At 40.6% G+C, this 14,606-nt stretch overlaps 1 protein-coding gene and 1 non-coding gene across 2 annotated transcripts; both read left to right on the forward strand.

Moving 5' to 3' along the window:
* Positions 1-4,544: 4,544 nt before the first annotated feature.
* Positions 4,545-7,926, forward strand: sdhc (succinate dehydrogenase complex, subunit C, integral membrane protein). Its single transcript, XM_041232029.1, has 6 exons — positions 4,545-4,611; positions 5,300-5,362; positions 5,700-5,798; positions 6,070-6,131; positions 6,612-6,775; positions 7,562-7,926. The coding sequence occupies exons 1-6, from the start codon at positions 4,595-4,597 to the stop codon at positions 7,664-7,666; spliced, it is 510 nt and encodes a 169-aa protein (XP_041087963.1). The 5' UTR covers positions 4,545-4,594; the 3' UTR covers positions 7,667-7,926.
* Positions 7,927-10,584: 2,658 nt separating this feature from the next.
* On the forward strand, positions 10,585-10,658 carry trnar-ucu. Its single transcript has one exon. It is a non-coding gene; the product is annotated as a tRNA-Arg (tRNA).
* The last annotated feature ends 3,948 nt before the right edge of the window (positions 10,659-14,606 follow it).

Below are 14,606 nucleotides of genomic sequence, written 5' to 3' on the forward strand. Positions count from 1 at the left end.
AGTGGTGTGCAATTCTATCTGTTAATGTGACATTGTTCAGCGTTTCAATCAATCAATCTATCAATCAATCAATCAATCAAGCTTCAATTTATATAGCGCCTTTCATAGAGGAGCACCATCGCAAATCACTTTACAAGATGCAGTAACGACAAGAAAATCCATAATACTTCAAATACAGAAAGAAATGCATTAAATACAGTGGGAAGTGCAGAATACATGATAGCAGCATATACATGAAATAGTGCATTAAATACAGTGGAAAGACAGACTACATGATGCATAATAGTGCATTAAATACAGTGGAAAGAGCAGAATACAGGATAGCAGCATAATACATGAAATAGTGCATTAAATACAGTGGAAAGAGCAGAATACAGGATAGCAGCATAATACATGAAATAGTGCATTAAATACAGTGGAAAGAGCAGAATACACGATAGCAGCATAATACATGAAATAGTGCATTAAATACGTGGATTCACCAGAGCATCAGATACATGAAACAGTACAGTGGAAAGAGCAGAATACAGGATAGCAGCATAATACATGAAATAGTGCATTAAATACAGTGGAAAGAGCAGAATACAGGATAGCAGCATAATACATGAAATAGTGCATTAAATACAGTGGAAAGAGCAGAATACAGGATAGCAGCATAATACATGAAATAGTGCATTAAATAAAGTGGAAAGAGAAGAATACAGGATAGCAGCATAATACATGAAATAGTGCATTAAATACAGTGGAAAGAGCCGAATACAGGATAATTTGTGTATACATAAAATAGTGCACTAAATACAGGATCAGTAACAGGATGTGAAATAGCACATTAAATACAGTGGAAAGAGCAGATATACATGAAGCAAATACATGAAATATTTCTAAAAGGGCGTGGAAAGTGTTTAATATGAAGCCAGATTCATTAAATTGTTTATTGCAGAATACAGGATAGCAGAAAAATAAAAGAAATAGTGCATTAAATACAGTGGATAGAGCAGAATATTGATAGCCTCTGTCTGTATTTCTATTCAAAGATTATATCTTTGTTTTGAAAATGTATTGCATTCATTCATTCTCTCTCTCGTATCGAGGCTGGCAGGTTCTCGCTTTCTCCATCCCTCCCTTCTCGTTCTGTCGCTCTCTGAGTCCGAATAATACATGAAATAGTCAGTGGAAAGAGCAGAATACATGATACCAGCATAAAACATGAAATAGTGCATTAAATACAGTGGAAAGAGCAGAATACAGGACAGCAGCATAATACATGAAATAGTGCATTAAATACAGTGGAAAGAGCAGAATACAGGATAGCAGCATAATACATGAAATAGTGCATTAAATACAGTGCAAAGAGCAGAATACATGATAGCAGCATAATACATGAAATAGTGCATTAAATACAGTGGAAAGAGCAGAATACAGGATAGCAGCATAATACATGAAATAGTGCATTAAATACAGTGGAAAGAGCAGAATACAGGATAGCAGCATAATACATGAAATAGTGCATTAAATACAGTAGATAACAAAGACTAACACATTACGTGCAGGGCTAGGATGTGAAAATATTAGAACGTGGTCGTTATGAAGCAAAAATAGTTATTTCTAAAAGGGCGTGGGAAGTGTTTAATATGAAGCCAGATTCATGAAATTGTTTATTGAACAAAAATGAGTTAAAACTAAGGGCGTTCTCTCTTTATTGGTGCCTCTGTCTGTATTTCTATTCAAAGATTATATCTTTGTTTTGAAAATGTATTGCATTCATTCATTCTCTCTCTCGTATCGAGGCTGGCAGGTTCTCGCTTTCTCCATCCCTCCCTTCTCGTTCTGTCGCTCTCTGAGTCCGAGATGTCACTGACGGGACGGAGAGAGGGAGAGGGAGAGGGAGAGAAGGAGAGAGAGAGTGGGGGGGGCTTCTCCGAACAAGGTAGTGGGGCTGGAAACAAGGTGTTCAGAAAGAAAGAAAGAAAGAAAGAAAGAAAGATTACCATGGCAGTGCCACTGTCTGTCTGCATTGCTACTGAAGCTGCAGCTGCCCTATACTTGTGCTACCATTGCCCCTCAGTATAATACAGAACCATTATTGCATTGCCATTGCAATGTCTGTCTGTATGATTTGGGAAAAAAAGAGTTAGCATACTGTGTTGTGCAGGAGGGAATCACACAGTCATGGGAGCGCAGGGGTCCCCGAGGGTATCCCCTGGTAAAGGCATGGCCTGGTGGTGTCCAGTTGGAGTCACACAGTCAGGGGAGCGCAGGGGTCCCCCGGAGGGTCTCCCCTGGTAAAGGCATGGCCTGGTGGTGTCCAGTTGGAGTCACACAGTCAGGGGAGCGCAGGGGTCCCCCAAAGGGTCTCCCCTAGTAAAGGTAGGGCCGGGTTGTGAGCACTTGGAGTCACACAGTCATGGGAGCGCAAAAAACAAACTCTGTTTTTTTGTTGATCTGGCGTTTATTTATTGTGTTGCTCTACAAGGCAGCTGTACGCTTTGGTTAAGAGCACCCTTGCAAAATACAAACACAGCTGATTTTTTTTTCGGCCGTGTGCAATGCAAGCGCTGGGGTGAACCCACGTGCAATCACAGCCATGTGCCCTGGCATATCTTAACACCGGGGCTTACTAGAAACGCTGAGAATGCTGCCCTGCACAGGGCTGTCTTTGTTCCCAACGCCAACCGACACGGGGAACCAAAAGCGCTCCTGCGTACAACGACTTCTTTGTAAAGACTTCTGATTGCTGATCGCTTTGCAGGACAATACGAGTCCAGTTTAGACAACGGACAGAACCGCCGCCCTCCAAATCTCAAAGAGTTGCATTGTCTTGAATTCTTTGCTTACGATAGAGATTTTAAAAATATTAAAATCACATCTTTACAATAACGTGCGCTTTGAACCCACGGCGTATACCCGTTAATAAAACATCTTTTATGGGTCTATTTAAAAAAAAAAAAAACAGCTGCCGTGTGAAAATGTACCAGAACACCTTCCGATGTGTCGTTGATATACTTGTAACTACCCGCCAGCTCAGGGTGTGAGAATTTCAATCTCTGCTCATTAATCAGCGATATAGGGGAGATAACGGTACTGCTGAAGTGAGTTGTGTGAGGTAATAATGGAACTCGAATGAATACTGTTTATTTGAATAAAGAGTTATATTATTGTATTATTATTATTATTATTATTATTATTATTATTGCGCTACCACGCCTGGAAAGCTGTTTGCCTGCGTGTCTTTGCGGTTTGTCTGGAAGAGCCACAGAAACAGGTCTCTTTCTGAGAGCGACTGCGTGGGGGTACTGCTGAACAGGCGTACATTGATTGAGAGATGCTGCAACGTATCATTACATTCGATTACGTTAGCTACGATCACGTTAAGCGTTAGCTACGATCACGTTAAGCGTTAGCTACGATCACGTTAAGCCAAACAGATTTTTAGTTAGTTAGTTAGTTAGTTAGTTTATTTATTTACATGCAAAAATGTGGGCTTCGCGATGTTGTGCTTAGTTTTGACCACTAGGGGTGGAAGCATTGAGCGAGGTCTGGTAAAGCATAGGGAAGCATTGTAAAGCACAGAGAGGTCTGGTAAAGCATAGGGAAGCATTGTAAAGCACAGAGAGGTCTGGTAAAGCATAGGGAAGCATTGTAAAGCACAGAGAGGTCTGGTAAAGCATAGGGAAGCATTGTAAAGCACAGAGAGGTCTGGTAAAGCATAGGGAAGCATTGTAAAGAACAGAGAGGTCTGGTAAAGCATAGGGAAGTAAAGCACAGAGAGGTCTGGTAAAGCATAGGGAAGCATTGTAAAGCACAGAGAGGTCTGGTAAAGCATAGGGAAGCATTGTAAAGCACAGAGAGGTCTGGTAAAGCATAGGGAAGCATTGTAAAGCACAGAGAGGTCTGGTAAAGTAATTGTAAAGCACAGAGATAAAGCACAGGGAAGCATTGTAAAGCACAGAGAGGTCTGGTAAAGCATAGGGAAGCATTGTAAAGCACAGAGAGGTCTGGTAAAGCATAGGGAAGCATTGTAAAGCACAGAGAGGTCTGGTAAAGCACAGGGAAGCATTGTAAAGCACGGAGAGGTCTGGTAAAGCATTGGTAGGCATTGTAAAGCACAGAGAGGTATGCCATCTAGCGTCCGATATAGCAAAATACCGTGGATAGAAGAAGGAATGAAGGTGACCACACTTAATATGGCGATATCAACTTCAAACGTAGAAACCTACGTTCACTTCCCAAAAAAATCTAGAAAGCATGACAAAAAATGATTTATTTGTTAATTTTACGCCATAAGTAATAATAATAATAATAATAATAATAATAATAATAATAATGCCAGTATCAAAGATGGCTGTTTTATTTTTAAAATATTATTTTCTTAAATAAATTATTGTTCCGCTATGAGATAGATACGCGTAAAGTATTTGAAAATATGGACATATTTAAAACAAAAAATGAAACATAATTAAAATATTAATTAAAAAAGAAACAAAAGAAAAGTATTTATCCAAATAAAAATATAATGACGTCACTACTTGGATACACAACGGCGTTGCTAAGGACGGTGACGGAAGTTCCTGTTTCGAATGCAAGGGTCGTGAAAATGGCGCTGTTGTTAAGGTCAGTGGTGGAAAGTTTGCAAATGCGTGGAAATTATTTACAGTTTTGTGGCGAAGCTGTTGTTCAAATAAGCCCCGAATTTGTGTAATTTAAGACGGCGACGTGGTCTTAAAACCCGCGTCGACTTTTTGGCAAATATATCGTATCCGTAAATAGGATGCAAAGTTTGATCAGATTTCAAGGACTCTGAACTTGGCTCGTTTTGTTCTGCGGAACAGCGAGTCTCTTTTACTTGCAATCTATGCAAGGCCAACAGTGCATGAGCTTTTTAAAGAAGTGTTTTAATACGATGCTTAACTGGACTTTTTCAGAACATCTGCGTGGCCGTTTTTAATTAAGAGTTTCATTCTTGCTAACAGCGCCACGGGAAATCGCTTTGGATGGGAGACCTGACCGTACGATATCTGCGCTCTCCTGCTCTTAATAATAGCTTATATATAAGCCATGCTTTCCGTGCAGTTATATACATGCAAGAGAAGCGGTCTTGCTGTGTGGAATCGGTTTGTCCAACCCCCCTGTTTAGGATAGAGACACTTCAGCGATGTAAGCGGCATATGCGCCGATCAAGAAGTGTGTTCCGATTTCTTTTTTTTTTTTTTTTTTAATGCCCATTCCTGCGAGAGAGCTGGACTTGGTACGTCGGAGACATTATTAATAATAATAGTAACTGTGACTGTTTTTTCGTCAGGTCGTTGGTCCGGCGGAGCGCAGCTGTTTCGCTCAGGTCTCAGTCTTCGGTCCTGTACAGACAGTGAGTATTGTTTGAAGTCTCTGTGTGTGTGACTGTGTCTGGGTCAGTGTGTGTCTCTGGTTTTTGTGTGTGTCTGGGTCAGTGTGTGTCTCTGGTTTTTGTGTGTGTCTGGGTCAGCGTGTGTCTCTGGTTTTTGTGTGTGTCTGGGTCAGCGTGTGTCTCTGGGTCAGTGTGTGTGGTTTGTGTGTGTCTCGGTCAGCGTGTGTGGTTTGTGTGTGTCTCTGGGTCAGCGTGTGTGTCTGGGTCAGCGTGTGTGGTGCATGTGTGTCTGGGTCAGTGTGTGTCTCCTGTATTTTGTGGTTTATATTCTAACCTTTGCCACCACCCCCTGTGACAGTGCTGTTCCCATGGGAACGAATGCCAAAGAGGAAATGCAGAATATGGATAAAAACAGTCGCTTAGCAAGGCCACTGTCTCCCCACATCACCATCTACAGGTGAGTGAGCGATCCTTCAGACTAGAACACAGCAAGACCCCAGCAGCCCTTCTCTCTCTATCCCCTCTCCCCCCTCTCTTGTTCTCCCCTCCTCCCCTCTCTTGTTCTCTCTCTTTCTCTCTCTCCCTAATCTCTTCTGACTAGAACACAGCAAGACCTCAGCAGTCTCTCTATCTCATCCCCTCCCTCTCTCCTCTCCCTCATCTCTCCCTACCCCCTCCTCCCTCTCTCTTTCTCTGTTTCTCTAATCTCTCGCTTGTGTGTGTTTCAGCTGGTCTGTTCCAATGATGATGTCAATAACACACAGAGGGACTGGGGTCGGTCTGAGCGCAGGTACAGTACAGCAAACAAAACTGCCCCCAGTACAGACAACGCTATAGATATTAAAAACAATAACAACATCCTATTGGAAGTAACTCTGCATATAACGCACAGTTCACAGCCTGCCTCTGTAAAGCACTTTGCGATGGGGTGGGGTGGGGAGGCACTGTGAAAAGACGCTGTACGAATATTTCTAATAAAAAGATCTAGATATAAAATACAATGATTTCGGATGTTTTGGACATTGGGTGATGAAGGAGGACTCTGTCCTAAATACTTTTGTATTCCTGTTTATTTTAACAGATTTTTGGTTTGATTTTTAAATGTCTCAATCCTAAAATTTTAGGTGATGCAAAACTTTTTTGTCCAGAGCTTCATACTGTGGCTGATCAAGTCTGTAGTAAAACTACTGGAGTGATTGGAGCCACAATGTCGGTTTCCCTTGTGTTAAAGATTTCTCTCTGTGTGTCTGTCTGTCTCTCGCTCTTTCAGGTGTCGCTGTGTTTGCTGTCTCGGCGCTGGTTCTGCCAGGTGACTTTGCCTCCTATCTCAGTCTGATCCAGTCCCTGTCTCTTGGTCCGGCTCTTATCTGCACTGCCAAGTTTGGGCTGGCGTTCCCTGTGGCGTTCCACTCCTTCAACGGGATCCGCCATCTGGTGAGTACAGCGAGTGAGCCTCCCACCCTCCTAGCGAGCCTCCCTCCCTCCCTCCCTCCCTCCTAGCAAGCAACCCTGACCTTGTTGTAGTGGTATTGTTATTTTTTATGTATGGAAAGGGCTAGCATTTGTTGTAGCCTTCCTGCAGTTCCTGTAATATATTTATGTTGTTGTTGTTGTTATTATTATTATTGTTATTATTATTAATAATTAATTTAGTCATTTAGCAGACGCTTTTATTCAAAGCGACTCACAGAGACTAGGAGGGTGAACTCTGCGTCATCAACAACCGCTGCTGCTGCTGCAGAGTCTCTTCCAATAGGACCTCGTTTGTTTGGCGTCTCATGCGAAGGACGCAGCACAAGGAGGTTCAGTGACTTGCTCAGGGTCTCTCACACACACACAGTGAGTCAGGGGCTGCTGCAGAGTCTCTTCCAATAGGACCTCGTTTGTTTGGCGTCTCATGCGAAGGACGCAGCACAAGGAGGTTCAGTGACTTGCTCAGGGTCTCTCACACACACACAATGAGTCAGGGGCTGCTGCAGAGTCTCTTCCAATAGGACCTCGTTTGTTTGACGTCTCGTTCGAAGGACGGAGCACAAGGAGGTTCAGTGACTCGCTCAGGGTCTCTCACACACACGTAGCTTGCGCTCTCTCTCTGTAATGATAGGAATTATTATTATTATTATCGTTATCATTATTATTGTTATTATTATTATTTTTGAGGCCAGCGTTTCGTGAAAGGGTTACAGCTTGTGTTTTTGTTTGTTTTTTTTTCATCTCCAGATGTGGGACATGGGAAAAGGCTTTCGTATGCCTGAGGTGTACAGATCTGGCTACGCTGTCCTCGTCCTGTCGGTCCTGTCAGCGATCGCACTGGCAGTGCTGTAGAGCGTGAAGCACACAGACACCTCTCATCCATCCACACTGTCTCCTTCGAGCTGTTTGTTTTTGAGCACTATGTCTCTGTTAGTTATTTTGAGCCAACTCTCTCAATGGTTTTAATAGTAACAATATCACTTTTTTTCTCTCTCTCCTGTGACTTGGATAAGGTGTGTGTGTACGTATATAGGGAGGTTAGCGCTGCTGCCTCACAGCGCCAGCGTCCTGGGTTCGATTCCTAGCGGTCGGTCTGTGTGGAGTTTGCATGTTCTCCCCGTGTCTGCGTGGGTTTCCTCCCACAGTCCATAGACATGCTGTTCAGGTTGATTGGTCACTCTAAATTGCCCTGTGTGTGTGTGTGTGTGGTGCCCTGCGATGGACTGGCGTCCCGTCCAGGGTGTAGGCCTGCTTTGCACCCTGTGTCTGCCCGGCTAGGGTCCAGCACGCCACGACCCTGTAAAGGATTCAGCTGGTGATGGATGTGTGTGCGTATCTATATCTCTATCTGTATATTGTTGATTTTGAGGGCTCGTGTAATGCTGAAATGAGCCACCCTGCCTCGCTGTAATGCTATAGCTGCTCCTTTGACTCTGTGATGATTTTTAAATCATTATTAATGAAACCGGTTGAAAGGGGACAAAATCCCTATTGTTTGTATGTATTTAATTAAACGTTTGATCGCTTCACATGCCTTCTGGTGTTTTCACTGCAGTCCTGCGTTTTTTTTTGTTTTTTTTGTTTTTTTGGTCGAACTGAAAAATGCAAAACCAGATCACGTCATTTCGAACTCCTTTATTCAACACACACACACACACACACACACACACACACACACACACAGAGAGAGACAGAGACAACAAAATAATAATTCATTAGATATCTTTAAGTGGGGACTTATCCACCTCATACGTCACTCTGGAGAAAGCCAAACCGAGTTGAGCCTCGTGCCTCCCTGTCTCGTCATGTGAAACTCGCTCAATCTCCGTGTGTTTTTACTGAAGACATCGGTATCCCTTAACGCTCAAAAATAAAGAAGTGTTGTGTTTTGGTGTGTGTGTGTGTGTGTGTGTGTGTGTGTCTTTATAACGTCAGCACTTGTGAACTAACCCTAAGAAATATTCATAATGATGACAACAATAAAACATCTCTTGCACTACAGCTTGTGTTGTGATTTTATATGCCCCCCCCCCCCCCCCCCCCCCCTAGCTGGGGTCTGGCTGTGTGCGCCACGTAGCGCGGTTTGGCACGCCAGCGAGAGGGATTACACGCTCGCATTGCAGCGCTGTCCGCGGTGCTGAAATCGCTCTCAGGGTGCGGTTCAGTCATTGGTAGAAAATGTATATATTTTTTGGGGTGTATATTATATATATATATTATATATATATATATATAATATATATATATATATATATATATATATATTATATATATAAATTTTATTATATAAATAAAACAGCCTAGGGTATATACTAAAGATATGTATGATCTCAAGAATGGATATTCGGCGATATGTATATATACAAAACAATGTTTTCAATCATTATACGTAGCGCGGGCCAGAACCCTCTTTCGCGAAACTGTCTTTACCAGCAGCCTAATGTTCATGTATTTATTTTTTTAAATATAAGTATTTCATGTATTCTGCTCTTTCCACTGTATTTAATGCACTATTTCATGTATTATGCTGCTATCCTGTATTCTGCTCTTTCCACTGTATTTAATGCACTATTTCATGTATTATGCTGCTATCCTGTATTCTGCTCTTTCCACTGTATTTAATGTATTATTTCATGTGGCAGTCTGTTTCTGGGTACTGCATCTAATCCTGTACTTCTACGCTCTTTCCACTGTATTTAAATATAGTATGCATTGTGTGGTTTTTGACTTGCCAAGATCGATGGATGATGCAATTTCAAGGCTTTGTTTGAAGTGTTATTGGACTTATGCCACATTTACTGCATCTGTAAAGCGCTGTGTGACGGTGCGCTGCTCTCATAAATATCTCAATGAAAGAGAACATTATCGCAGTTGCATCTGTAAAGCGTTTTGTGATGGTGGTCCACTTTGAAAGGCGCTATATAAAATAAAGACTGACATATAATCGCAGTACAGTGAGTATTTCGTTAAGTTTCGAAGTGTCACTTTTGTCAATGTGTCAATATATGGAAAAGCAAAGCGGTGATGTGTAACATTATTCAGCATGTTTCATCTGACTGTAGAATAATGCAAACCCTTTGACCCTAGCTCTCTCTCTCTCTCTCTCTCTCTCTCTCTCTGTGTGTGTGTGTGTGTGTGTGATATTTTTAAATAATCCTCGCAAAAGCTGCTGGTCGTGGGTCAACAAACAAACTAAACCAGAGAGATTTATATATATATATATATCTATATGCTACATAGATATAATATATATTAATATATACCTCATTTCTCTTCTCTCTCTCTCTCTGAGCTGTTCCAATATATTTAATTAAATACGTTTTATTTGATGTATCATTTATGTTATGTCTGTTTATTTGTTTTGCATTATAAACCCTGTCGATGTGAGCCTCGTATCCATTGGCAGCCTATCCTAACGATATCTTGCAGGACGCAATGCGCATACTGTCATGTGAAAGAATCCATCTCAGATCCTTTGTCCTCAGTGTCCACACTCCGCAACGTTCTGTGTGCGACCCGACGCTGACTGGTCCTGATGCTGCTACGCTGCGGAATATATATACATGTGAATGCACGTAACTGACGCCATTGCGGCTCCGCCCTGGAGACGACCACCTGCAATAGTCTATAGGGCGCTAGAGCCAAAATGGCGGACACTGGATGTCAGTTTCCACATAAGATGACGCTGTGAGGATGCTGATGCAGGGGACCACGCAGCCCTCCCCAAAGCGAACCATGCAGATGGATTTTGAGGTTTTCGTCTTGGCTCAGTCTCTGTGGCGCAATGGAATAGCGCGCTGGACTTCTAATCCAGAGGATCCGGGTTCGAGTCCCGGCAGAGATGACACAGGGGGAAATATTTTTTTTATATAAATCCACACCCCCAAAAATAAATTAATATCATATATTTTTTTAACCTCAGTGAATGTGAATGCTTAATAATGATAATGGAAAAATATACCTAACAATTAAAATGCATAATATAGATAATATATATATAATATAATAAATATAGCATATATATATATATATATATATATATATATATATATATATATATCTCGTGTGTGTGTGTATGCGTGTGCAGTGAGGGCACAACGCGACCTCTTCCTACAGAGAGCTGCGCCACTTAGTATGAATGTAAAAGCAGTGCCAGTCTACCGTGACTCACCGCATAGAATCGAGTTCGTTTTACCGGTTAAAAAAATTAACGACCACCACATGATTTTGCAGAGGTCGTCTGAGCTGCTTGCGTCATGAACGCAGAGACAGGCTGCTGGAAATGCAGTGGTTTTAATGGTAAGACTTATTAAGCATTGTACAAACCGCTCTGCTAAACGCCTTTCAGTTATTCACCAGCAGGACGGACAGCACTGTGTACCACAGACTCGCTTATATTCTTGTCTCTCGTGTGACATTTAAGGAGAGTCTTGAAAACAGACGCTCTGTATGGGTCTTGTTTTTTTTAAAACCTTTTTCTTATATATGCTGGATTAATGTATAGTCGTATGCAGAACACCCTCCAGATTTGTTACTGATATCCTTTATCTACGCGCCAGCATGAAAACACCTATGGGTGTGAGAATTGCAATTCCCGCTTAGTGATATAGAAACGCCCTAACAGCTTCTGAAAAGCCTCCTGCGTTTGACCTCGTGTGGCTCCGTGTTTCTTTTCTCTACACCGTTTGAAATGGCATGCGCGGCCGATTAAAGCCGTCAATTCAATCAGGCGATCTCTAAGTTTGCTCGACAATCTTCCCCAGATTTTTGGTTCCAGTAGTTTTTATTTCAGACGCACGACAAGTCAAAACAACAGAAGTGTTTTGATTCATCTGCACGTCGGTCTATGTACTTGCGAGCATGAAAAATAAGCAACACGGGATAGATCGGTTTGATTGATCGTTTATTGAGGTACAGATGCAATATGGCTTTTTTTTTCTTTTTTTTTTAATAGGTACAGATATATATTTTTTCATATGATATTTTTTTTTGATACAACAACCAGTCAACAGAGGAAAATCTTTTATTTTAATTTGTGATTTAATATTTACATTGTTGTCAGAATGACTAAATCCGAGACTAAAAAAAAAAAAAAAAAAAAAAAATATTGTTTTATTTTTATTAAAAGAAAAAAAATCAATAAAAATAAGCGTGAACCACATTGAAATGCAGAGTCACAAAACGAGAAACCCATTTCAAACAGAATCCTCTTTATTGGTTGATCTGCTTATCCTTCTGCATCAATACGATCGAAAACTAAAATGTTAAATAATAATAATAATAATAATATATAATAATAATAATAATAATAATAATAATAATCTGGAATGAAGTCATATAAATTCATTTTTGTAAACTTTCTGTTTTCAACACCGGAGCTAACAAAAATAAAACACTTTGTGTGTGTGTGTGTGTGTGTGTGTGTGTGTGTGTGTGTTTCACTCGTATTTATTGGATTAGGAGTTAGGGTTAGGGGTTGGGGTTAGGAGTTACGGTTAGCGGTTTGAGGTTAGGAGTTAGGATTAGGGATAAGGGGTTGGGGTTAGGAGTTAGGGTTAGGGGTTAGGAGTTAGAGGTTATGGTTGGGTTAGGGGTTGGGTTTGGTAGTTAGGCTTGTGAGGTTGGGGTTAGGGTTAGGGGTTAGGAGTTAGGGGTTATGGTTGGGGTTGGGGGTTGGGAGTTAGGGTTAGGGTTGGGGTTATAGCCGTTATGGCTAGTGGTTGAAGTTAGAGTTTATGGGGTTGGTATCGGGTTTGGGTTGGGATGGGGTTGGGGTTGGGTTAGGGGTTAGGGGTTAGGGGTTATGGTTGGGGTTGGGAGTTAGGGTTAGGGTTGGGGTTGAAACTTATGGTTAGTGGTTGGGAGTTAGAGTTATGGAGTTGGTATTAGGGTTGGGGTTGGGAGTTAGGTTTAGGGGTATGCTTGGGTTAGGAATAAGGGGTTGGGGTTGGGAGTTAGGGTTAGGGGTATGCTTGGGTTAGGGATAAGGGGTTGGGGTTGGCAGTTAGGGTTAGGGGTATGCTTGGGTTAGGGTTGGGAGTTAGGATTGTGGGGTTGTGGTTGGGGTTAGGAGTTAGGGGTTATGGTTGGGGTTGGGAGTTAGAGTTATGGGGTTGGTATTAGGGTTAAGGTTGGGAGTTAGGGTTAGGGTTAGGGGGGGTTGGGGTTGGGATTGGGGTTGGGGTTAGGGTTTGTTTTGTTCTGAAAGTTTTGACAAGATAACCTAAGCATGGTTTAAACTTGTTGGACTGACAAATTTATTGACCAGGCAGATTTACTTCACTATGATTTTAACCCTGTAATGACTATTTCTGAATCCCATATGATACAATTCTTAACCAACACCCTCTCTATTATTATTTATTATTATTATTATTATTATTATTATTATTATTATTATTATTATTATTATTATTTAAATCCAGTGTTTTTTATTATTGCAGAACACTCTTTGTTGCCAGACAGGAGACAAAATAAAGAGTTTTTCGTACTAGGACCGGAATCTAGTTAAAGAAATAAAGCAGACTTTCCTCATTTCGAAAGTGCCTGGGCATTACAGGGTTAATTAATTCTTTTTTTTTGTTTTGTTTGGTTGATAAATGCTACATTATTGATTTTTTTGTTAGAGAAAGCGACACATTGTTACAAAATAAACACACAAACAAAACCAAAAAAAGCAATTTTTAAAAAAATGACAATATAAAATCTACAGTAAATAAAAATAATTAAACCATCATCACAAGCTTATATAAGATAACAAACCTTATTTGATCTTCTTTCCTAAAAGTTAGCTCTCATCTTGGTAAAACTGTTGCGTTTATAATATGCTAATTTTTATGAATGAGATTTTTTTTGTCTCTTCCCAAAACTCATCACACATTTTTTTTTTTTTTACATCACGCAGAATAGATTTATAAATCAGTCCTTATATCAAACTAATAATAATATTATTATATTAATAATAATAATATTATTAATAATAATAATACTATTATAATTTATTGGACAACCCTGGTTGTTATGCTTATCAAATAGGAAGACTAGAACAAGCTGTTTTTTTTTTTTTAATAAATTATTCAAATGAAAATGCTGCTGAAGACGACAGCGATAGACAGATATCAAGTGAATCTATAATATATAATAATTAAATAATAATAATTATTATTCGTTTAAGAGCAAATCCTTATTCTATGACAAAGGAAGCCCGGGTTTAGTGCTGAATTGAGGGGGCGGGCCGGGTGGAGCGAGGGGCCCCCGGGGGGTGGAGTCTGTGTGAGTCTGGAAAAGTGCGATGGATAAACTAGGCTATTTCAGTGCAACATCACTCATCGACATCCCTCACACGTCACGTTGTTTGCCTGGTTGCCAAAAAAAAAAAAAAAAAAACGCCGTGCAGCTTTTAGAAAAACTGAAAAGACTTTGGCTTTCAAACTCTTGAGAAAAACAAGAAATAAACATAAACACGATGATATTATTAAACTGCTGTTTGAGTACCAATAAATCAATCTATAAAGTACCAATAAATCAATCTATAAAGTATCGAGGTGATGGAAAACGATGTTACTGTGTACGCGCCTCTAATAATAAGAAGAAGAAGAAGAAGAAGAAGAAGAAGAAGAAGAAGAAGAAGAAGAAGAAGAAGAAGAAGAACGCACGCTATGACATCATAAACACGAACCTCTTTTGCTTTTTTTTAAAATTCCATTAAATTAACACCTAAAACCTTGGCATTTCTGAAAGGTAACTGCTAAAAAAAAGAACGAATACTGACCCAGCCCCCCAGCCCCCCTTA

Source organism: Polyodon spathula, chromosome 29 (genome assembly GCF_017654505.1).
Source record: "Polyodon spathula isolate WHYD16114869_AA chromosome 29, ASM1765450v1, whole genome shotgun sequence".
Classification (NCBI taxonomy): domain Eukaryota; kingdom Metazoa; phylum Chordata; class Actinopteri; order Acipenseriformes; family Polyodontidae; genus Polyodon; species Polyodon spathula.

Coding starts and splice junctions, on each gene's coding strand:
- sdhc (XM_041232029.1), top strand. Junction 5,363..5,699: donor TCTTCGGTCCTGTACAGACA/GTGAGTATTGTT, acceptor CCCCTGTGACAG/TGCTGTTCCCATGGGAACGA. Junction 5,799..6,069: donor CCCCACATCACCATCTACAG/GTGAGTGAGCGA, acceptor TGTGTGTTTCAG/CTGGTCTGTTCCAATGATGA.